We start from the raw sequence: 26,050 nt of genomic DNA, 5'->3' as shown, positions 1-26,050 counted from the left end.
ATTGACCAGAAATGTATCAGAGCTCAATATTGATAGAGCTTTCATTATAGGATTTGTGTTTATATCCTTTACTTTTTGTCATTTTTTTTTTTTTTTTTTTTTTTTAAATTTTTTTTACGTTATAAGCGAGATTTCGTTCTCGAAATATTGACTTGTATGAGTAATGTACATACCAGGCCACAGCGTTTCTGCGTAAAACACTCGGTCAACAATGTATTAACTTAACAAATCTGCACAGGTACCAAACTGATTCGAACGTTTTTTGAAAAGCGTACCAGAGATTGCCTGAAGATGGCGGACAGAGTTGTGTCCAAACTCTTTACTTGAGAGCTCTACGGAGGCCGTCGGCCGTCGGACTTCCGCGAAATAGAGGCGGCAGGAGGGGGGAGGAATCACGTGTCGCGTTGGGGTTGGGGTCTGGGGTTAACCACAGTATATATGTGGGTTAACCAATAAGACACCGTGCGCTCACTGCGCTCAGTTGGCTCGTTGGCTCAGTCGAGTGACGGATTTTGGCCGGAGTGGATGTCGTTTCGCTTGCCGCCGCGCCGCCGCCGTCGTCGTCGCCGTCGTCGTCGTCGTCGTCGGGATCGTCACGCACGCTTAACGGACCGGGACGCGTCATGGAATCCTGATAGTGCACGAGGATACCCTCGTCCGAAGGCAGCAAGCGGTTCTCAACCTTAAGGTGAGTCTCCCCCGTGCGAATTGCGGCCAGCTAAAGGCTGGTCACGCTGATTCGCGCGACTCCGAATCGGGTTACATAAAGGCGGGCGCATTTTTTGACGGACGTCCACGGTCCGGCCGCAACGCGCGGCAAGAGAAACCGGGACGCTCGTGACTTTGTAAGAAGCATATATGATTGACACGCGACGAGCCTTTTGACCTTTTCGCGAATAGGTACTATAGTGTATAGTATACATACGTCAACTACAAATATTTCTCTGCTCTTTTATTAGTTCTAGAGTTTGGAAGTATCTCTTAATTTTTTTCCAGTTGGCTATTTTAGTTTAGTATAATTGGTTCTATAAATCATGCACATGTCGATATAGATATGTATATGAATAATATACGAATAGTACGAAAAATATAAATTAATGTAATAACATACATTGAGTACAACTGTTAATCTGCTTTTATGAATTATGAACATGATGATATATGTTCATGAATAATATAGTATGAATATGTGCATATATAAGTTAAAATTAACTTGAAAAAAGTGCACACGCCAGTATGGAAAAACTTATATATTTAAAAAATTTTGTACAAAATTGTTTTAATCTAATCAACGATATAAAATAATTGTGTATTGCAACATAAATGGTGCTTATTTCCGTAAAAAGAATGTTTAGGTGAATAATAAGTATTATTTAACATTTCATAGTTTTAAAAATGTTGAAAATATTTAAAAAAGGTGTTGAGATTAGAAAATTGTGTCAAATAAAAAGAGAAAATCTGATAAATGTTTTAAAAAAATTGTTTTTAAACCTAATCAATTTTATTTTGTTACTTAATTATAACATTTTAACTTAACAAATTCACAGAATAATGAATTTTCTTCGCCAGTATATAGAATAACAATTAAATAATTTAAATCGACTGACTGGCAATATATAACGTCTTTTCGATGTGAACACCCCTGGCTGGGGTAATATTTTTCGCAATAAAATTTAAAATTTAAAACTATATTTAATTTAGAAATTACATCATTTGACCAAAAGCCTTGGTCAAAATTAATAGATAATGTCTCGATGATTGATTCGAAAAAGTGCTGTGTGAATCCGACAAAGCGAGTTAGCTCACAGTTTTTTCAATGTTCACATCGAAAAGACGTTATATATTGCCAGTCAGTCGATTTAAATTACTTAATTGTTAACAAATTCAATTAAACACAATTGTAATTGTGATATATGTATATAGTATGATGGACAAGAAGTATCTATATCTCAATGGAATTGGAGACTTAATCGAAAAGAACGAAGGAAGTAACAATTTAAAATGAAAAGATTTAATTTGAAATAAAAAAATATTTAATGCAAAAATCTTGGCGCTGCTAGAGATCTCGGAATATAATAAGATAATATAAATAACACACATGTGTAAATAATATATTAATATAATGTATTATATGTAAATATATATAAAATATTAATACATTATCAACATTCAATTTACATTATTTACATACATGTATTACATATTATATATGTAATATTAACATATTGATATATATATAATAGTGTACTCGGTTGTATATCATATATTCTTCAGTATTCAATGTCAGTAACTCTGTTTGTCATTTATTTATCATTATAAAAATTTAACGGACGCGAACAAAAGAACATTTGGAGAATATGTCCAGTGAAACTTGAAGAGCTTGATTTTCCTCGACTCGACTTGCATAAAAAATATCGACGATACACCTAACCGGCTTGCGGAATCGCAAAAGTTTGCACAAAGTGCCCGTCTGCTTCCGAGATTTTTAAACGTCACGAAATTAAACCGAGCCAGCCGCACCGAAATCTCAAAGTCATACACGTATAATCCGAATCCTAAAACGGACCCGAGGAATTCTCGAAGGATAACTCGTCAGAAAAGATGACGCGTCCCTGAGGATCAAGGCGCCCAGTCACCCTAAACCGATCCGCGACCTCGACGCTTCTCCGTTGCCGCCGCCTGTTACGTAACGATTGTGCTTTTATCACTGTCTGCATTTCGCGCTGGTCGAGCGAGCGGTGTGGTGTTATACCTCGTGTGTCACCGCGTGAATCGCGGGAATTGGTTTCTTCGGTCGAGTCATCTCGATCATTAGTTTCAAGTCTCGCGAACTCTGAATGGAGCCGTTCACGATTACTACGCGAAAAAAGAAACGATATACGCGCGGAGTAAGCAAGGTTTCGGAATTACTGCTTTTTGTAGATACCGCAAGCAATTTGTCTTTACTACGCACTTTGTATCGAGAGAGTGTAATGCGTCGCGACGGAGATAATTAGGTAATAACCTATTCTTTACTTTAAAAATACGTGAGTATATATATATATATATATATATATATATATATATATTGATATAAAAGATATTTATCTAATTCTCTAATGAATGATAAATGACAGTGAATGATAAATACAGTGTCCAACAAAAGAATAAAAATACCCAAGAATGAAGTTCATCATTTCTCGTTATTTTTTTTGTGCTCCGAGTACGAGTTAAATTACTCTATCACGTCACAATTCTGAGAAATTTGCGGTTAAAGTTGCAAATATTTTCACGTATTATAACTACAGTATGGAACGCGTTGGAAAAGTTTTTTTCGTTAGAACTTTCATCCTTTAAAAAGAATTTGTTGTGTCGATTATGGTTAAAAATATAATTATGATGCAGAGTCTATATATAACGACGTCAAAGTTGCGACTTTAATATATTATGATATTGATATATATAGATCCTAATATAGCGTGTTTAATAATATATGTTGCCTGCGATAGAAATTTCTTCGTGCTTCGTTTAAATAATTTTTTATTCAACGCTCAGCATTCAGCATATTTATAGTCATATGGCCAAGTTATAAATAATCAGAATTGAAAACGCGGTCTTTCGACAATAAGCATTTCGATAAGCAATTCTCATTGTCGGATACTGAAAAACATCAGATAAAAGAATCTCGATCTTCATAGGTTTAAGAGCAGTTTAAAGATTTTATTTTAAAGCGCGCTGATCGATATATAACGCCGATGTACCGAGGTAGCGAACGAATTTGTGTAAATTGCGATGTATGTCGAGACTTAAAAATAATAAAGTTGCAAAATCGTGCATAGATAACGCGACTGGCTTTCATGGCACTCGCCATAAAATCGAAATTCTAAGGAAAAAAAGAAGCGAGCCAGCGGTTGGAGTCGATAGATATAATTGAGAAATGGTATATATAGCGAAGGAGATCGAACATTTGAATTTATTGATTTGCACGTCCGTTGCTTGTCTCCATAAAGTAAGCCTAATATCGTGTGTCTGTGAAGTTGGCACCTCGTTTTCAACAATCGGAAAATTTATTAAGAGTTCCATTTGCACTCACAATAGTTCTACAGTTCCTGATGTATTTTAGAAATAGTTCCGTCGATTTAGATAAAAATATAACGATTTAAAAAAATGATGTGCTAACTTCCCGTGACACCTCGAGTTTCGAAAATATTTATTTTTATCGCGGAATTCTATAGTTCTTGAAAAGTTCTATAGTTCCTGATGGGTTTTAGCAATAGTTCTGGTCTTTAAGTATTTTTAAATAATTTTTTAATCTAACCGCTGGCACCTCAAGTTTAAAAAAAATTGATTTTTATCATGGAATTCTATAGTTCTCGAAGAGTTCTACAGTTCCTGATAGGTTTTAGCAACAGTTCCGGCCTCTAAATATTTTTTTAACAATTTTTTACTGTTACCGCTGGCATCGCACACAAGAGTAAAGTCATGAATCGCAGGCAGTTTTGATCGACTTTTTGACAGTTCTCGATAGTTCCAACAGTTTTTATAGGTTTTAGCAACAGTTCCGCTTTTAAATATTTTTTTAGCAATTTTTTACTGTTACCGCTGGCATCGCACTCAAGAGTAAACACGGAGCTGCAGGCAGGCAGTTCTGGCCGACTTTTCGGCATTTTCGTGCAGTTCTGCGATAGTTCTGAAGACCCCGGTTGGTTTCGATCACAGTTCCGGCCTTTAAATATTTTTTAACAGTTTTTTATTCTCAGAGTTGGCGCCTTACCTTCAAGAGAACTAAGGAGTGCTGGCTTGTTTCGCGGTTTTTTTTCGACACTCTCCGACAGCTCTTGCATCGTTCTAACAGTTTTGATATAGGTTTTAGCCACAGTTCCGATATTTAACCTGTAGAGGGCCGCCAGCATTTTTCCATTGAAATCTTGGATTTTTTAACGTAAAATTTATGCATATATACAACCAACCATGTTCCGAAAAGTTTCAAGAGCAAAAATATCGTTGGTCAGATTTTTCGATGAGAGGCGACGGTGAAAAGAAATCACTGTGTCCGCTATATGCACGGTTCAATTAGTGCACATATATTTAAGGTGGCTCTAAGGTAAACTAAAAGACTAGCCACATAAATAAAACTTTGGGAGGTTGTTCTTTAACATATAATAAACCATCTCTTAAAATTTGAGACCCTGTTGCCATGTAAATTATTGCAAACGAGCAATATAAAAAATCACTTTTTAACATAGCTCTTATGGGAGGTTATTGAATTTTTACCGGAAATGATATGATATCTTTTAAGATAAACTAAAGATGTTAATAAAAAACTGATCACTGAAAGATGAAATCACAAGCTTTCCAGTGGTATATGAAAGGTTGTGTGTTGCCATGTTGCCATGGATTTTTAAGAAATATTTGATCGAGAAAGTGATGATGGATGTGCGTGTCACGGAAGTAAAATGTCATGGACACGCTAAAAGAGGTTATATACGCCAGCGGGGAGATGGCGAGTCGGCTGCTAGATCTACAGCGCATTGTGGTTTGCGGCATTCTTTTTTCTCAGCGAAAGATCTATCAAATACACCTATCAAATTGATGGGCCCCGGAAATAACATTATCCCCTCAATTTGACATTACGTCGATTGTGAAACCCCACTTGTGCTACTAAGTTGACTCTATAAATTCATAAAAAAGTTAAATTTGAAATTTAAAAAAGTGTTAGATCCTAATTTTTTAAAACATCAGTCCAAGGTTCCCGACTTATTTTCAGCCATCGAATGGCTGCTTGCATCGCATCTTCACTTACTATGGACATTTTTGGCAAATTAGTAATATTATATTATCTCGAACTTTGATCTCGAATTTGCGCTGATCTATAGGAAACTATATTTTATAATATGTACGTATTAGTTTTTTGTCTCTTTGTTTATATAATTATGGTTATTTTGCAATAATTATTTTACACTTTAATAACACTTTCTAATAGAAAATTAATAAGAGTACGATTGAGTAATATTTTGAAAGTTACAATTCTTATATGAAAGTCACAATTCTTTAATCTTCGATGATACATAAGTTATGTTATCTTCGTTCCATTTTAGACATAAATATAGATGTATTCGATTATAGCTTGTTTTTATTTTATGTTATCTTCGTTCCATTTGATCGTGATAACGAACGAAATAACAATGGAATTTAAGCCATTTTATATGTACATATATCGGGATCAGACACTGTAATTGGTATTTAATGTCCATTTCTATCAACGCGGAGATTAACTTTAATCTCGGTTTAACTATATTAACATCCTTTTCTAATTCTTACACAATTAGAAAAAGATAAGAAATAAGTTAAACCGAGATTAAAATTAATCTACATTGGTAGAAATGTACGTAATTGGTAGATCTTTTATTACTGAAAATTAAGAAGCTGCACTTAGTTGTTACGATTCTATTGTTTATAATTTCGTTTAAAGACATAGTGTCCCAGAATGTGCGCACACGGAATGTACGATGCGATTTTTTGTGCCAAGAAAAAGAAGAAGGCTTTTCCTTCGGTAAAATTGCGTCCGAGCAGTGTTTAAATGCACAGCAATTTAAAACTAATGATCGCTCTAATTATAAACTTATACGCATGAATCGAAGGCACTTTTGACGCTGTTATACTATTTCTCTATACTCATAACAATTATGAACGATATCTGTATGTGTGACGCTGTATTTTAATACCGCAATTTAATAACGTAATGTGAGGAAATTTACTTTCAGCTATTATTTTAGCAATATCAATATTCTTTTATTAAGTTGTACTTATACATATATCGGCGCTCGCTTTTTACGGGTCAATTTACGAAATTGATCGCGCTTTTCATCAAGCGAAAAGCGCTGGGGAGATATGTCGAACAGATCAACAATAATCGTGTCTTTACCAATGCGATGAAAGAGACGTGTCGTGTTAACATAACATGATGTTCAAATTACGCCACGTTCCTTATCGATCGCCATTGCGTCAACAATGAATTAATCCTAATTGCCTCTTGTGTAACGAGAGCAATGTAACGGGGAAATGGATCAAGGGAATGGACGGGAAAAATGTGATTGGGACGATTTGGAATCGATTAGCGTTCCCACACCAATTTACTGAACGCGAGATAAAGTTTTAGTAGCGGTCCATACCCTTCGATACAGCTCGGAAAACTATATAATAATTTTATATAATATTCTAATTGTTTTTTAGGTATATTTAAAAGTTTTGCAATGTAACGTAAATATTTTCCAATTTAAGAGATGTGCATTAACCATGACAATAAAATTGAACGACTCGAAAGATGAGTACTTTATTCCGGCAGAATGTCGCAATAATTAGAAACCATTAAATAATTACCTCTTAAAAAACCAGTTTCAAGTAAGTTTTGTCGTACAAAACATTGTTTTAATATTATGTAATGTAATAATACTATATCACATACAAAAATTAATTCAAATAGACTGAAAAACAGAAAATAATTTTAAGCACAAAATATTAATCTTTTACTTAAGGAAGATATTTTATAGTTTTGTGACGGGGAATATTGCGGATAATCGGAAATTTATTTCGGCAAAAATTTGTCGGACTCGGAAATCTCTCAGTTTGATGGTTTTCTTATATCGCTTCGCGACTGTCTCGGCTAAATCCTACATTGCAGGCGACGGATATATTTTGCAAATAATAGCCTCGCTAATAACGCATGTTCCAACGCATGTTTCAACACCGAGTAATGGATGAGGCGATTGGGAATAGCTACGATAACGCACGCATACATATACGTCCGCACACGTGAACGCGAGAGACACACATAAGGGAATTAGCGCTCCGGGAAAAGCCAAAATCCACCGTATACGGGAGTAATTTAATTGAATTGCGAATTCGAGAAGGACTTCGTTCGTTACGGTACATTTAACAAAGAACGATGTTTTAATAAGACGACGAAGGACGCTTCAAGTGTCTCCCGTGAAAAAATACTGTTGGAAAACACGAGAAACATTTTTTCCCGTTTTTTACAACAGTCTTATATTTTTATTTTTACCATTTTAATTGCATGTATCTGCAACTTTATATTATTATATTTTATTAATATAATATTATTACAGCAAGTGTGTGTGTGTGTGTTTTGATTTTTTTTATTATTTAGAAATTTTGAAAAGTGACTAAAGATACCTTATTTGATAATCAAGTTAAGTTTTGTCTTTGTTTCATATATTACAATATTACTTCCTGGTATCACGTCACTTTACGTTTTGCAACCTGATTTGCACCTGTATAATAGAACCTTCTATTCGCCATTGTGTATATATGTACATGCACGTTTATATCGCGTGAAATATTCTCGTCGAATTTGCCTATCAGTCGGCGAGAGGCTTTGCAAATTTCTTCTCGGTTATCGCAGGATTTGTCGCGTTTATAATTGTCAGCTCTAAATGATAATTATTCATGAAGTTCGTCGCGTACATTTGTCGCTGCAAAACTATACGCCGGATTGTTTGCAATTCATACTTCATTATTCGATCTGTTAATAAATTCATCGTGATAATTCGACAATAATTTATTTTTTAGGTATTTTTAATTTATTTATTTCTAAGTATTTCTTATTGTGTTAATTTTTGTTCTCTTAAGATTTTATCTATTCACTTCCTACTTTATATAGAGTCTCGATTAGCTTAATTACCATAATAAAAAGTCTAGTAATTCATTCCAGTAATTAATCTAATTGACTGTGTAATTATAAGTTACCGTAATAGGCTTTTCGGTACGAGAGAGGATTGTGAGTCTCTATATACACGCGCGTGGAGTAGCGCTACACATGAATCAACACGAATCGACTGATTCACGCCCTTTGATTTCATTTAAATACCGCTCTACCAGCGAATTAATACGATTGATAACCAACGGGAATGGGTGAACTCGACAAATTTGCCTTTACTATATTCACGAATATTATATACGATTAGGGAATTGCCATCACAAATTACGAATCACGTATAGAGCTTAATCGCCCGGAAACATCGCTTCAACGTCTGAGAATTTTAAGCGTATATAATTCGGTTTACGTCTGCTGGCTTCTTCGTCCTCGGAACATATTTTAGCAAGTGTCGCATCAGATTGTGTAACCGCGTCACAAAAATTACACTGCGTTTTTGCAACTGTTTTAAGTCAATGCTTAACTCCGATTCACCTTCTTTGTCGTGGTTTCGTTATCGAAGCGCTACGGAATATTTGCGCAAGCCGTTTTTGGCAATTCATTTTATAATATGGATATACTCAACCTTAACGTGATATTGAAATATATTATCTCCTCTTAAAATATGACTGTTTACATTTCGTGTCGTCTTTCAAAAAGTTGTGATTTGAGGAGCGATTGCTTCAAGATATGATATCTTTGTAAAAGAATTTTGGGGATATTTTATACATATATATGATTTTATTGATTTTAATTAATTTTTTTGAAAAGTCACACTATAATCAAAGAAATTACCGACTATTTACTTGTTGAATCGTGATTGTTAATGCAATCTAATGATATAATGATGAGTATATATGGAGATTAACGGAAAGACGGGATGACAAGTAAAAATTAATGCAAAGCTAGAGTTTTGAAAATTGTTGTATGCACGCTTTTCAATACTTATTTCTGTGCTCTAGATTCTAGATACAGTTTTGTCGAATATTTTTATCACGCGTTCTTAAATAGTTCATCGAGTTCTTATGCAAATGATCTTCGTGATTTAAACTATCTCTTTACGGTTGTATAATGTAAACGGAAAAAAGAAAAAGTAAGAGAAGACTGATTTCAATCACAACCCGAGTACAGAAGTTATAAGAGACTAGTCTTTCTAGACCTAATCTTATCTTAGGATTCATACATTTATAGGTATTATTTTGTCATTACTATATACAAGTTATTTTAGCTTACAAATTTTAGCTTACATGAAACCGAGTTACATAATTGTGATTAAACTGAGATAAATTAGATTTTAAAATTGAATTATAATTGTTAGAAAAAGTTGAAAAATTTATAATAAAATTGCAGTAAGTTAAATCAAAATTTTTATGCCTTAGAGTTAAAAATTTTCAATATTATTGAATTATAATTGCCTTAAATTAGAAGAAGTTGAAATTTATAACTTAATTGTAGTAAATTAAAGAGCTCCGGAGTTTAAATAGGTGTGATTTTTTTTTAAACATGCATGAGCGAAGAGAGCTTTGTTGAAAAATTACAAGAGAAACTTAGTTTTTACAAACTAAAATTGGAAATTTGCAACTTTGCGAGTTATGATAAATTAAAGGAATTTAATTTAATTTTAATTACCTAGATTAGAGAGAAAACTGAAATTTATAATTTATAATCATAATAAATTAAAACAGCTTCCGATATCTCAAAGTTAAAATACAAAATCAAATGAGAATTTTTAATTAAAATTTATTTAAATATTCGGTATCGCGGATAAAATATTTGGACACGTGACGGCGAGCATTGATGCGAAAGATATGAAAATATTGAAACAAAGAACGATAAGAAAAGTGTGAAACGTATGGCGAGAAGATTTGTGGAGGCATGGTGTTTGTCACGCTGTCGAACAGCTGTCCCTGCTTTTCGTAACGAGTCGCAACAATGCGCAATAATGCGAGACTCGCGTGCCAAGTGGAAAAATCTAATTCCTCGGACTCGATTACGATTACAATCGGTCTACGTGGAAGCACATGCGTCGCTGATAAGCGCGATATTGGGGATCACTGGCGTAATATAGATAAGATATTTCAGACTTTATCAAATCTCCCTCAGCGAAGGACGAAGAGACAGACGACGGCGAGGAGCGTGTGGTAGCTCAGGTAGCTGCATCACGATTGGTACACAATGTAGTTACCGTCGTGTAGTTGTAGTTACTGTCCTTTCGTCGTCTTTTTCTCTTTTTCTGCAAGCAACGTCATTTGGATGTAATTGGATGCGGCGTGCGCGCACGTGTTGTGTACGTAGATATGCGCATGCATGTACTGAGGATCCATTATACCTTTGCAGAACAGTCCTGTGAGAGTGTGCCTCCATCATGGATGGGAAAGTGTACTTCGAGAAAGAGAAGAATCCCAGAGCGGGCGCCAACATCTTCAGCGTCTTGACATTCTCGTGAGTATGAAAAGCAAACGGCGGATACCACTTGCGAGAGATCAGGTGAAGAGAGATAGCTAAGGAATATGAATGAAACAACCATTTTATCTTTCAATTACCCTTTATTTTAATGCATTTTTTAGAACGACGAATTAATTTTTCCGTATTACCTACTAAGAAAATATGAATTTTTGTTCTTAAAATAATTTAACACTAACAACACTTCTTTATCGTCCTTGCAGTTCCGATTTAGTTCTTAATCTGATTTGCGGAAAAAATTTATATCAAATTTGAAAAAATGGTTTCCGCATGTATTGAGAAATTTCATGATTAAAAAATTTAGAATATTTTTTTCAGTAGTATAAAAAAATTAATTCGTTGTTCTAAAAAATATATTGAAATAAAGGGTGATTATATTAACCGATAAATTTGTTAAAAGACTTGTTGTTTTATTTTATCACTTTTTTTATATCCTTGGGCTGGAAATTTTTGGATCTTACGTAGCTTCGTAAAATATAATCAACGTGTCAAATCGAATTAACAGTCTCGCGAATCTCGACTAGACGCGAATGTAATCTTTTTATAGATTGATTGAACGCACTCGTATAGACAAATGAAAAGGTAATTAAGACGATCTTGATCGGAGAAGTGGAATTTGCAATTAAATTCCGATCAATTCAATTAGAATTAATCCGGCCACATTGTCTGATTTCATGCTTCAACGGAATATTGTATTCGATTTGATAGTATCAAATCTTTTACACACTTGTGAATGTACAAGATGCTCGAGTGTACGATAGTATTATCTCTTCGATTACAATGCATTTTTCTCGAGTTGCTTTTCGGAAGAATCAGCCATAATAGATAGACAAACAGATAGATAAGGAATAAATAGATGCTCTTCACGTTCGTTGCCTCGCATCGTTATGTACATACATATCAGTAGGTCTTGGATGATATGATAAGCGGACTATGTGACGCGAATTATCGGAAAAGTTGTCGATGGCTTTATGGAAATATATGAAATTTTATATATGTCTGGCAAACACTAGTTTGATTTTATTTTCACTTTGGTTTTTATGCGCAGTAACGTTTGTGCTCTTATCTTCACCTTGTTTTGGTTCAATTTTATTCAATTTTATTCGGATAACGCGAAAATCACACGCAGTCAATTGAGACGATTTCCATCAAGTTCTGTGCATTCTTTATCTTTGAATCGCAACTTAAATCCGAAGATTTATTTTCGCTGGTTGCATCTCTCTGATTAGTCCGTCAAATCATTGAAGACTATTTTTATGAAATTCAACAACTCCATGTTAGCATTATATACGAATTCAATAAACATTGAGAAGCATTCTCACATTAATTGTGATTATCTAACATTATTTTGTCATAATAATTTTATTATATTTAATAATATACAATTTTTTATGTTGAATGTATTTTCCAAGAATTTTTAATTTTGTAGATAAATTTTTATTTTGACGTCAAGTTTTGCCTAAAGAAAGTTGTCCTTAGTTGTTATCTTGGGTTCTATTTGATTATGTTAAGTAGACATCACGTGATTTTGAATTAAAATTAGACAGAAGGATCAAATCAATTTTGCGAGATGATAAAACAAATAGTATATCTTGGAAGACAGACGGAGAGATCATAGTACATTAGTGAAAGGAACATAATTTGAGCTGGACAAGTTGCGGTTGAGTAAAACGTGTGTGTTTTGCTTTTCTTCTTCGCAGTTGGGTCCTACGCATTTTCTGGGTGGGTTACCGCAGGGATCTTGAAGTAACTGATTTGTACACCCCGCTTAAAGAGCATACAAGTGGTATTCTTGGTGTTAAAATAGCGAATGCCTGGGAGAAAGAATGCGAGGCGTACCAGCGTCGACTGGAGCAGAGCACGAAGAGCGGGTCGCAGAAGGAAGTCAAGGAGCCAAGCCTGATGAAGGTCCTCATCAGGTGTTTCGGCTTCAAGACCCTGCTGTACGGGATTTTTATGGCCGTTATGGAGATCTTGCTCAGGTAATAATCTCCTCCTTTCTTCCCTGAAAATCCCTCTGTGAAGTCTCAACCGAATTTTCTATATTCCCTGCATTTGTGCTGTCTTGACGAGTATGGAAAACCGATACAAGTTTCTGGCGATTTAATCCTGCATGCGAAATTAAATCCTTAAGCCACGACCAAGCAATCTTTGTTAACGAGTCTTTCACGGTATTTTTTAATTATACACAAAAATTTAACCAGGTAAAGATTGTCTAATTAAATGAATTAGATGTTTGTATAATTGTAAGTTCAGGATCTTTATACGAACGGATGCGATGATTATGAATTTAAAAGCGAATTGAAATTCACACAGATTTTTCATTTCCATTGAGGTTCATACTTTAGGATATAAATTTTTAAGAGAGATTAACTCCTATTTTACAAATTTTTTAAACCATTAATTTAACTTCTATTTGTTATTCGTTTCAAATATTTAGAATTAAATATATTTAATAAAAATCGCAATTGACACGCAAGTTCTTCCTTTCGCAGAAACATTTGTGGTGCGATCGTCTTTATAAATTAAAAATTCCGAATTCGTAACTTGAAGTAACTGTAGGATGTTAGGCAAGAAGAAAGTGAACTTGAAACTCAGCAGGAGTTATATCAGGGCTTATAGATTTCTCTTTGGGATGCTGCATGTTGACGCATATTAACGTGTTTATCGGCGCGCCGATTCGCTATTACCGCCCACTGAAATCTTCTTATCGATGCAAAATGCCGCCCATTCTACTCGCAATGACACACAGAAGAGGAGGACATCGGTTTTCCTTAAATCCCCGATCCATTTTTATTGATCCCTAATGCTAACATGTGGCCAAAAAAAAATACAACCCGATTCATTGGTTACATTAGTCGAACCAGTCATTCGATTCATTTCCTTTCCGAAATCTCCCATATCTAATTAATGATTACATTGAATAATTATTTAAGTAATTGATAATATTTCTAGTAACGAATTTTCTCTCGCAGGGTGCTGCAACCGTTATTATTGGGTCAGATGCTGCTCTATTTTAACACCATGGATGTTGACAAGTTTTATGCTTACCTTTGCGCCGCTGGCGTCATTCTGTGCTCCGCTCTCAACGTGTTCGTCGTCCATCCCTATATGATGGCCATCCTGCACATGGGCATGAAGGTCCGCGTGGCCTGCTGCTCGCTTATTTACCGTAAGATGTTGAAGATGACCAGAACCGCGCTGGGCGAGACGACGATCGGCCAGGCGGTCAATCTGTTGTCCAACGACGTCAACAGATTCGACGTCAGTATCATATTTCTCCATTACCTATGGCTCGGACCTTTGGAGACCATTATCATCACGTACGTCATGTACCACGTGATCGACGTTGGAGTGTCGTCTATCATTGGCGTCGCCTCTTTGTTGATGTTCATCCCTTTACAAGGTAAGAAGACCGCAACTCTGACCGGTCAGGTTTCTGATGGCGATAAGAGTAATCGAGCGATCGAGTTCAAAATGACTTGATATGTATGTATTATATGCGTGTTTAGAAACGTTTAAATTAGAGAAGCGTGTCCATTGACGGAAATTGTCTTTTTGCTTTGGTTAAATAGTCAATTTTTGAAATCTTGATTTTTAATTGATTTTGATAAATAATAATTAACATATAAATATACATAGATAAATAATAAATTACAAAAGGATTATAATAAGTAATAATTAATTTAAATTAATTTTAATTTGAAATCTTGGGATTCTACATTTCTAAACTGGCGGCTTTTTACATCGTCTTAAATACTAAAATTTTTAAATTCCTAAAGTCTCGCTGCTACGTGTTTCTAAATTTTTTAATTTATTGCCAAATTTCCAATTACTGAGTCGTGTGTTTCTCTGCTTAATTAACACGTCTCATTTCGGCAAATCACTGAGAGTTACTCCTTAATCTTATTTTACGCCTCGTTTCTCGGAATTCCTCAGCGTGGCTGGGCAAAAAGTCGTCGGAGCTGAGATTAAAAACCGCCATCAGGACTGATGAAAGGGTGCGACTGACGAATGAGATTATTAGCGGAATTCAAGCCATTAAGATGTATACCTGGGAGAATCCCTTTAGCGCGCTCATAGAAAAAGCAAGAAGGTGAGTACTGCCGCTTACACTGATTACACAAGCAAGCATTTGCATTAATTGTACGTTGAGCAACATGTTTATTAGGGAAAAACGCCCATTGCAAAACGCACCGGCAGCGCATTTGTAAACGGAAATATGACTGAACGATTAATATTATACGATATTTTTCATTTAAAACGGATATATTATGACATTGGAGCGCTACAAACTGTCGCGGAACATCTTGCGGATATGTTCTTTTACTTTCGCGATCCGTATTCTACACCGAGTTGAATCATCTGACATGTGAAGAGCGAATCGCGGCACTTGCTTTGGTTGTACTTCAATTGTAGTCGCTGCAATGTTGATACGATCGCGTAAAATGATAACTGACGGCGACGGTGACGGCCTTATTGCTTCTATTGCGCTTTTATGTTTGCATATTTCTGTATTCTCTTGTCAAGAGACATCACCTTTTAATTGAAGATTTCTCAATAAAGATCTCTGCTCATTTTTTGATATCTTGTGCGTTTAAACATATTAAATTGGGGGTATATTAAATATATTTAATATAGATATTTTTATGCATACTTAGTTTATATGCAATTTTTATTATGTTTAATCTGGAATAGAATAATGTTAATTATATGCTCAGCATAATATCAAGTGTCTCAGATAACGATTGCTGTTCACATTCCTAATCGCTAATAAATATTCCATGGCTATTTACAAAAACCACACGTTATCTATTTATAATTCTGACATTTGAGTTACCTCTTCAATTTTCGATATTCACCAATTACGAAATTTGTTTGTAGCAAGGAAGTTAACGTCATTCGATGGGCGTCGTATATCAGGGGTGTCACCTTGTCGTTCATCATCTTTACCACGAGGATGTCGCTGTTCATTACAGTGCTGGCTTACGTGTTGTTCGGCTACAAGATAACGGCCGAAAAAGTCTTCGTGATAACTGCCTATTACAACAGTTTACGCACAACTATGACTGTTTTCTTCCCACAAGGTAACCAATGTCAATGATATGCGATAATTATACGGTATCGGCAATATTAATGAAACACAAAGCGTTTGCAACGCTTTTTTCCTTATTTCTTCATTTCAGCTTCTTTCTTTTATCTTTCCTTCCTTTCTTCTTTCTTTTTTTTCTTTTGTTTCTTTTTTCTCTTTTTCCTTCTTTTTATCTTTATATCTTTTCCTTTTTCATCTTTAGTTTTATTTTTTTTTATTATAATCTATAATTATAATCTTATACGTGTGTCACATCATGCACTTTATTATTTCAATATCATACATTAAAATCCTATTTAACAATCACACATTTACCGTTAAAGTATCTTAGGCGAAATATTTTGCATTTTTATTCTTTTTTATTTATCTATTTTGTCTGTGGGGTAACTCAGGGATAACGCAGGTTGCGGAAGCAATGGTATCCATAAAACGGCTGCAGAAGTTCTTGATGTATGAGGAACTGACACTTCCCCAGATCGAAGCGAAGAAGGACAGCAAGGATAACGCGAAAGAAAATAACAAGGAAGACGCGAAGGAGAGTAATAAGGAAGACGCGAAGGAGAGTAACAAGGAGAACACGGAGGATCTGGTCGAGCAGAAGAAGAGTAACTACATGATTGCAGATCAGCCGAATCATATCGAGCACAGCATATCCATCGAGAACGGCAGTGCCAAGTGGTTGGACTATGAGAGAGAAGACACCCTGCAGAATATCAACATAAAGGTGCACCCCGGTGAACTGATCGCCATCGTCGGCCAGGTCGGCGCGGGCAAAAGCAGCCTGTTAAACGTCATCCTGAAAGAGCTACGTTTGCAAGAAGGCTTCATTCAAGTATGTTGACAATCTTTAAATGTTAAATATTTAAGAAATTTAAATAGATAAATATTAAATTATTTTACTCACGAAAATTAATTATTTAATTTATTAAAAAATATATACCTACGTATATTTCTAAGCGAAAATGGTTTAGAATTAAATTTAAATGTAATTCAAGTATATAATTATTTTCTTTCTTTTGATTGTGTAATTTAATTAAAAAATTTATAAATTAATTAAAAATTATATATATATATATTATATATATATTATATTGTTTTTATAGTCTTTTAAATTCTTTTTTCTCAGGTTAACGGCAAGATTGCTTATGCTAGTCAAGAACCGTGGCTGTTCGCCGGATCGGTGAGACAGAACATTCTATTCGGACAAAAGATGGATCAGATCCGATACGATCGCGTGACTAAAGTGTGTCAATTAAAGAGGGATTTCAGCCTGCTGCCTTATGGCGATAAGACGCTCGTAGGCGAGAGGGGTATCAGTCTTTCCGGTGGTCAGCGTGCAAGGTTGGTGTTGCAGAACTTCCCGATAAGGCAAAACATGCAGAAATTTATTCAAATTTTTAATTGCGACCCATAATCTTAGAGCCTCTCAAATCTTAATTTTTTTTTACATAATTTTTTACATAAGTTTTTTGTCCTAGTTATTTTTTGGCATATTTGTAATTAATTTATTTTATTTGTTTTATTGCAATTATTTCTTATGATTGTTCTTAATATTTTTTTACCTATTTTCTTTTTAAATTAAGTTCTTATGCAAAATAAATATTGCTTAAAAATTTATATCTATTTGTTTTGATACACGGAATAAGGATTTTGATATTTAACGTTAAAAAATAAATTTTATATATACGTGTAATGTTTTAATTAAATTTTTATATAATTAATACAATTTAACTTTCATCCAAATAAAATTAATTTTGTGAAGAATCCCTCGGGTTTTAAAACAGGTTTTACTTTCTTAAGAAATTGAAAGATACGGTAGTTATATATATTGATAAAACGTTGATAATAAAAATAAATATTGCTTAAAAATGTATATCTATTTATTTTGATACATGGAATAAGGATTTTGATATTTAACGTTAAAAAATAAATTTTATATATACGTGTAATGTTTTAATTAAATTTTTATATAATTAATACAATTTAACTTTCATCCAAATAAAATTAATTTTGTGAAGAATCCCTCGGGTTTTAAAACAGGTTTTACTTTCTTAAGAAATTGAAAGATACGGTAGTTATATATATTGATAAAACGTTTATAATAAAAATAAATATTGCTTAAAAATGTATATCTATTTATTTTGATACACGGAATAAGGATTTTGATATTTAACGTTAAAAAATAAATTTTATATATACGTGTAATGTTTTAATTAAATTTTTATATAATTAATACAATTTAACTTTCATCCAAATAAAATTAATTTTGTGAAAAATCCCTCGGGTTTTAAAACAGGTTTTACTTTCTTAAGAAATTGAAAGATACGGTAGTTATATATATTGATAAAACGTTGATAATTGGCAGAATAAACTTAGCCAGAGCCGTTTACGCCGATGCCGACATATATCTCCTGGACGATCCCCTGAGCGCCGTTGATGCCCATGTGGGCAAGCACATGTTTGAAGAATGCATCGAAAAATATCTACGAGGCAAGACTCGGATTCTCGTGACTCATCAATTGCAATATCTGCACGACGTCGGTAGAATTATTGTTCTGAAGGACGGGGCCGTCCAGGCTGAAGGGTACGATTCCAGAGCATTTTTTTCTCTATCTTTTTAACTCATATCTTATTGTCTATCTTGCTATAATTTGAACGTTGTGTATCAATTTACTCTTTTTTTACAAGTTGTGTATCAATATTTTTTGTGTTGGAATAATAATAAATTTTGCATCATTTAGTCATACATTTATTTTACTGCTTCGTAGATTCTTAGCTTCATGATTGAATACTTGGATCTTTGAATTTAAGGAAGGGAAGGAATGAAAGGATGACAGTATAATTTTGTAGACCGAAACGGGAAATACAAATCTTCGCTAAAACTCTTTATAAATAGGCCACAATATGTATGGCTAATACACTAGTTACACTGCTAATTGGCCAATACTTGGCCTTCATGAAACTAACTGCTTATTTATCTATCGATACAGCAAAACAGTTCTATTTCAAGAGTTCTTACTTAACTATCTATTAACATGTCAGAAATCGTCTCCTCGCACAAAAAACACAAATATTGATACGCAACGTTCGAATGCGCGTGTGTCCGTACTGTACAAAATCAAACATCTTCCATTTTCAGAAAATGTGCTTACAAATTTAAACAAATATTTAGAATATCGTCACATCTTTTGGTTCATATGAAATTTTTTGTTCATCAGCACCTATGACGAGTTGGGCTCTATGGGCGTGGATTTTGGTCGGCTGTTGGAGAATCAAGCGAAAACGGACGAGAAATCTTCTCTACCCCCCTCCGCTCCCGTTAGCTGTAGCAATTCACGTACCGCCAGCATCACGTCGCTGAGTTCCTTCATGACGAATGAAACTTCAAAACAAGAACCTGAAGAGGTAATTTTCTAACATATTCTCTAACTTATTTTCTGAGAAATAACTACTAGTACGTATCTTATTTGACAGATATTACGATTGAGGATACTTAAAGTTATAGCAAGATATTAGTGTAGATATTTTATCTTTTCTAGAGCTAGATTTTAACACATTGGAAAAATGCTGCTATTGATAACTAATAACTAATAATTAAATAACGAGTTTTACGTAAATCGCAATTTAGAAATACAGATGTCTCGAAAATGAAAGCGTCTTAATTCTATTATCATTCAATTAGAATAATTTTAGATTTTTACACTAAGTTACCATAACATGTTTATTGTTCATTTCAGGTGGCTGAGATGCGAACAGTAGGCAATGTTTCCGGCGATGTATACACGGGTTACTTCCGCGCTGGCGGCAATTGGTGTATTATATTTATGGTGGTTATGCTTTGCATAATGACACAATTAGCAGCCAGCGGCGGTGACTTCTTTATTGCGCGATGGGTTGATATAGAGGAAAACTATGTAAGTGCCACACATTGCTAAAATAATCGACGAATTACATTAGAATATATATATATATATATACACACACACATATATATATATATAAATATAAGACTTGAGAAATATAAAATTTTCCAACCAAGAATATTTATATACAATAATACTTTTTACATTATATTCAAAATTAATAAGACTTTTTATATATATGAAAGAAATAATATATTTATTAGCATCAACTATTATGTATTAGTATGTACTTATTATTTTGTTGTTATATTACTCAATTCTAACTTTGCTCAGAATCTTTTTTTCAATATTGTGCAACAAGTTTTGATATAAATAAGGAATTGTGATTGCTATAGAAGTTGGAATTTATAATTTAATCCCAGTAAGTTAAAGCAGAACTTTGATATCTTTTTTTCTAAAAACATGAGCAAAAATAGATATCTGAGAAGAGTTGCAAGAGAGGATGAGTCTCATGTCAAATTTAATATCGAACTTAAATAAAAAATTGCAGTCCTAATTACAATTATATGATTTTACGTTAATTATTATTATTAACTACATAATTTTATAGATGAATCAAACGGACGAGGGCGTCGTGGAAGACCCGGAGAGTCCATTCACTCGCATGGAGTGTATCTACATCTACAGTGGGCTGACTCTGCTGACAATCGTTATCACTCTGACTCGTTCGTGGGCTTTCTTCTGGACGTGTATGCGGGCTTCAATACGCTTGCACGATCGTATGTTCCGCAGCATCAGCCGCGCCACTATGCGATTCTTCAACATCAACACGTCCGGACGTGTGCTCAATCGTTTCTCCAAGGACATGGGCGCGGTAGACGAGATGCTCCCGACTGCGCTTATCGATTGTATCCAGATCGGTTTATCGCTGCTAGGCATCATCATCGTGGTCGCCATCGCGAACGTGTGGCTGTTGATACCCACGGTGATTGTCGGCATTGTCTTTTATTACCTGAGATTCTTCTACCTGGCCACCAGTCGTAGCGTCAAGCGTCTCGAAGGCATCAGTGAGTATCTTAGGCTCGTATTTCGGTAGAACAGACACAATTTCCTCTAGAATAAAATAAGACAAATTCGATCACGTTGAAGTCAAGTCGTCAATCTTATCGAATTGACGTTTAATTCTTCGGATAAACTGAATGAAATTTCTTATTTTCCTCAGCCCGCTCGCCGGTCTTTGCTCACCTGAGCGCGACTCTTCAAGGACTACCGACGATCCGTGCGTTCGGGGCGGAAACGATTCTTACGAAGGAGTTTGATAATCACCAGGATCTCCATTCGTCCGCGTGGTACATCTTCATCGCTTCCTCGCGCGCTTTCGGCTTCTGGTTGGATGTTTTTTGCGTGCTGTACATCATGTTGGTCACGCTAAGTTTTCTTGTGCTGGACAACTACGGTCGCGGCTCGATGGACGGCGGATACGTAGGCCTAGCGATCACGCAGAGTATCGGTCTCACTGGCATGTTCCAATGGGGTATGCGCCAGAGCGCCGAGCTGGAGAACCAGATGACCTCGGTGGAGCGCATCCTTGAGTACAGGTATTTGCCTGTTCTTTGGGCATGATGTTGCATTAAAATTGCATTATTATCTTTATTAATCGTTTTATCTTATTAAAATACGGTCTACATTTTTTTCATACCCCTTCACTCATAATCTTCAACTTTTTCAATCAACATTTTATAAATTTGAAATAAACGTGGGATCGAATCCACGATCTATCGATTACGAGTCGACCGTTCTCATACGGAGTTATGCGTCATCTCATCATTGATCGTGTATCATTAGATTTTTAAATCCCTAATTTCTTCGAATCCTACCGGCTTGGAATTTTAGATCTTTGGGAGCGTTAAACTTGTAAATCTTTAGATTTAAGGCAGCAAAGGTCTCCTAGAGATATTTTTTGTTTAGGTGTATTACTTTTAATATCAATACTTTTCTACTTTTGCGTTTATCCAGACACTTAATTCATAAGATTCAGGAAAAATTGGGAGTATGGAATTTTTTCGAGTATTCTGATTTATTTTTATATTTTTAATTATTAAATTTGCGTTAATATTGAACGTCGCGTTAATATTCTCTGTTTCAATCCTTTTTCAGCAAAGTGGACAGCGAGCCGCCTCTCGAGAGCGCCCCCGATAAAAAGCCCAAGTCCGAATGGCCGCAGGAAGGCAAGATCCAGTTCAAGAACGTGTTCTTGCGCTACGCGCCGTTGAAACCGCCAGTTCTCAAGAACCTCAACTTCGTCGTCTTCCCGCGCGAGAAAATCGGCATCGTTGGTAGGACCGGCGCCGGCAAGTCATCCTTGATCCAGGCGCTCTTCCGCCTGGCCGACGTGGACGGTGTGATCGAGATCGACGGAGTCAACACGGGCCAGATTGGCCTGCACGATCTGCGCTCCAAGATCAGCATAATCCCGCAGGAACCATTCCTGTTCTCCGGCAGCCTGAGACGGAACCTCGACCCATTCGACTCGTACACGGACGATCCGCTGTGGCGGGCACTTGAGGAGGTCGAGCTGAAGGAGATGGGCCTGGAGGCCCACATCAATGAGGGCGGCTCCAATCTCAGCGTCGGCCAGCGGCAGCTGGTCTGCTTGGCGCGCGCCATCGTCAGAAACAACCCGATACTCGTGCTGGACGAGGCGACCGCGAATGTGGACCCGCGAACGGACGAGTTGATCCAGACGACGATCAGAAAGAAGTTTGAGAAATGTACAGTGCTAACAATCGCTCATCGACTCAATACCGTCATGGACAGTGATCGCATTCTGGTGATGGACGCCGGCAGCGCGGTGGTGAGTCATTTTTTTTTCATGATTTTATCTTTCTGTGTATTTTTTTAAAATAGAGTGGACCATTGAAGGTCTTGGTAGATGATGGAGACGAGATCTTTTCTTCTTTTTGTGATCGTGGAGAATGTAATTATGAATTTATTTATTCTTGCGACGCGCGCGCGTTTTTACTTTTCGTTCCATATTATTAAATTTATTTATTTTTACCATTTTTTTTTTAACAACGGAGTAAGGAAGGGTTATTTGAGTCAGTTGAAGAAACAATTGATAAAGGATTTTCAAGACAAAAAATCAAAAAGCCCCTTCTTATCCTGAAAATTTAAAAGCTTTTTCTTGTATTGAAAATTTTTTTATTTTTTTTTTAACTGATCTAAATAATTAGGGAATTATACGTGCTTGTCGAATTTATATGAGAATGTTTTATTTCCTATGAATTTATCCTTTGGTCATTCTTGTGGCGTTTTATTAATGTAAATTTATTTGAATAAGTCACTTAGCTGCGAAAAAATTGCAAAACACTATGTTTAAATTTTAAATAACGTTAATAGTTTTCAATACGAAAGTGCTGGTAGTATCCCATTCTTTCCTTCCGCGATATAAACCGTCAGCAGGAATGATCATATTTTCATCATCTCTGGCGTAAAAATTTTATACGCGGCACGTATCAAGCTGTGAAGGATATAGCCCTCGTAAGGAGAGTGGATCGTAAATCGTGAGCTCTCTCTCTCTCTCTCTCTCTCTCTCTCTCTCTCTCTCTCTCTCTCTCTCTCTCTCTCTCTCTCTTCAACGGCGTACTTTTATCGTGCACAGGAATTCGATCATCCCCACGTGCTGCTGCAGAAGGAAACGAGCTACCTGAAGAGCATGGTGCATGAGACCGGCACGGCGATGGCGGAGGCTCTGGCCGGCGTTGCCCGCGACTACTATCAGAATCGCGCATTCACGGCGCTTTGATACATCATCGACGTTAATTTTTCGTAATTACGTCCGACAGACACTGTAGTAGGTTGCTGCGAAAGTTCCGTCAGTGTTTGCGACCATTTCTTAGGCAAAATCCTAGGGATTCGAAAAATAACAAAAAAGGTGGAGTTGCAGGGTGAAATTCTGTCTGAGATTTTGTTAGAATTTCCAATTGTCAGGGTTTACTCTACATTCTTATCTTCGTCTTCTGTATTCTATTCACATGGAAATTCTATTGTATTCTTTCGACGTGTTATAGTTTTCAGAATTTTTCATTTAGAATCATCAGCATTCGTGAATTTGGAGAATTAAAAAAGGAAAACCGAGAAACAAATATACGAGGATGATTTGGAGATAGGAAAAATTCGGGACGTCAGAGTTTAGAATGAATAAAATCGAAAATTAATATTAAGAGGTATAAAAAATCGAGGAATATGGAAATCTATAAGAATATCCAAAGCGGATTTGAAGAGAAAAAAGAAAAGAGGTGAATAAACGTAGAGAAAAGTAAAAGCTTGAACAATCCCTCGGATTCGGGATTTACGAACTCGAAGTTCCAAGGAGTTAAATATTTAGAAAGCTTCAGGAACGCTGAAAGAATAAGAAATCGGCAGAAACTGACGAAACTTTTGTCAGCGGAGTAATAGATTAATAATCGTTTTTACTGCAAGCTGCACAGGTCTATCTAGCTGGTCTTTTTTTCGATGTAACGCGCGATTATATCGCCAATGCATGCCAGTGCAGCGAACAATTAGAAAATCAGTAAAACCGCGTGGATCGCGGCGCAACCGTAGTTACAGTATTATTACGTCACTTTTGTATCAGCCTAACCCAGATATTTCATCATCAGGAAGAGTGAAAAGCTTAACTCGTTGGATCACTGATTTTTCGTACCGTCACTGTGAACTGTGAAACGCTTTTTGGAAAGAATTTTTTGTATATATACAAAAACTTAATGAATAGTAAATTTTTGGAAATAATAAATTAATAAATACATTTGGAGAGAATAAATAGTAAATAGTATCTAAATTTTGGGAAATAAATTGATAAATACATTTGGAAAGAATAAATTATCGAGTTCTCAGGCTTTCTCCCAAAATTCTGAGAATTTAAATGTTGAGAGATCCTCAAACTGGATTATCTCCGATTGATTGTGATTGTTAAAAAAAAATTTAAGAACCACAATTTTTGATATCGCTGTTTGGAATCTTGAGACTCCAGGCTTGAAAAGTTCAAAATGTGATTTAGTTAATTTAATTCAATCTTGAAGAAATTATATATTCTCAAGAATGTAATCGCCGCAAAGAATTGATGAACCAACGGGTCGAGAGAATTGTACTTAATCAGATGCAGAAAACAGATTTTTATATTCATTGTATATTCCGATAAATAGACGTAAACAGAGTCTAAAAAAAAAAAAAAAAAAAACAAGTCAGCAGTAGCAGGTCCATAATTCGTACATCCTTGTACGCCTTTGTCCAGATCACTGTGTGTATCTGCAATTTTGCAAGGATTTTATAATGTTCCTCTTGTCACACTGGTGCTACAAGTACAAGGAAGACCAAAAAGGAAAGGTGCCTCTGCTCTTAGATTTAAATGCGAAATACTTAAATGCAAAGCGTGCTGCGAAATTATTTTCTTATTGTTCTCTTATTATTGTATTGTTATTATTAAAATAGCGAGGCGCATTGTACTCGATCTTCGCGTAAGCAATGTAAAATCAAAAAAGCAGCGAAATCAAAGTACTTAACGCCTTACTCGAAGATCATGTTTTATATAGTCGAGAATTTTTTGCCGGACCTAGAAAGTAACGAGCGAATATCCTCGATCGACTGCGTGCAAAATGCAATGCCAAAATGAGTAAAGAAATTGTTTTTTAAAGTTAGATGTCAAACCGACATTTGTACAAAGATATTTGTATCCGACTACTGTCCTCGGCAAATGTAGTCTTTAAACTTTTCGTACCTATCATCCTTTTCTTATTATTAATTTCTTTATCCATTTTGTGATAGTGTTATTAGTATTGGCAATTAATATCTCAGTTTGTTTCTCCTTACATTTTCATATCGTATGTCTTTATTTTTTGTTTCTTGATGTTTATTTTTTATAATTTGCGTTTTTTAATATAC

The 26,050-nt window shown here is 35.2% G+C and overlaps 1 protein-coding gene across 3 annotated transcripts; it reads left to right on the top strand.

The window, feature by feature from the left end:
• The first annotated feature begins 366 nt into the window (after window positions 1–366).
• Window positions 367–25,352, top strand: LOC143897926 (putative multidrug resistance-associated protein lethal(2)03659). Of its 3 annotated transcripts, none has more exons than XM_077406914.1 (15): window positions 367–688; window positions 11,030–11,134; window positions 12,856–13,137; window positions 14,131–14,561; window positions 15,095–15,251; window positions 16,040–16,242; window positions 16,640–17,079; window positions 17,374–17,588; window positions 18,613–18,831; window positions 19,466–19,652; window positions 19,985–20,161; window positions 20,721–21,177; window positions 21,333–21,708; window positions 22,268–22,964; window positions 23,772–25,352. In XM_077406914.1, exons 2-15 carry the CDS (start codon window positions 11,058–11,060, stop codon window positions 23,913–23,915), a joined length of 4,062 nt encoding a protein of 1,353 aa, XP_077263040.1. In that variant the 5' UTR covers window positions 367–688; window positions 11,030–11,057; the 3' UTR covers window positions 23,916–25,352. The 3 variants fall into 3 exon arrangements, with proteins under 3 accessions (XP_077263040.1, XP_077263041.1, XP_077263042.1); XM_077406915.1 differs by lacking the exon at window positions 367–688 and adding an exon at window positions 2,719–2,996; XM_077406916.1 differs by lacking the exon at window positions 367–688 and having other exon boundaries at window positions 12,963–13,137.
• Window positions 25,353–26,050: the final 698 nt, after the last annotated feature.

This window comes from Temnothorax americanus, unplaced genomic scaffold (assembly GCF_048541705.1).
Source record: "Temnothorax americanus isolate GAGA-0224 unplaced genomic scaffold, ASM4854170v1 Scaffold21, whole genome shotgun sequence".
NCBI classification, from domain to species: domain Eukaryota; kingdom Metazoa; phylum Arthropoda; class Insecta; order Hymenoptera; family Formicidae; genus Temnothorax; species Temnothorax americanus.
Note: the sequence above shows the minus strand (reverse complement) of the source record. Positions and strands in the feature narration are given on the sequence as shown.

What these genes read in the sequence shown, in the direction of transcription:
- LOC143897926 (XM_077406914.1), top strand. Translation starts at nt 11,058, where the DNA reads ATGGATGGGAAAGTGTACTTCGAGAAAGAGAAGAATCCCAGAGCGGGC. An exon ending in GGGGCCGTCCAGGCTGAAGG is followed by an intron (nt 18,832 to 19,465) that starts GTACGATTCCAG and finishes TTTGTTCATCAG; the next exon opens with CACCTATGACGAGTTGGGCT. An exon ending in TTGATATAGAGGAAAACTAT is followed by an intron (nt 20,162 to 20,720) that starts GTAAGTGCCACA and finishes ATAATTTTATAG; the next exon opens with ATGAATCAAACGGACGAGGG.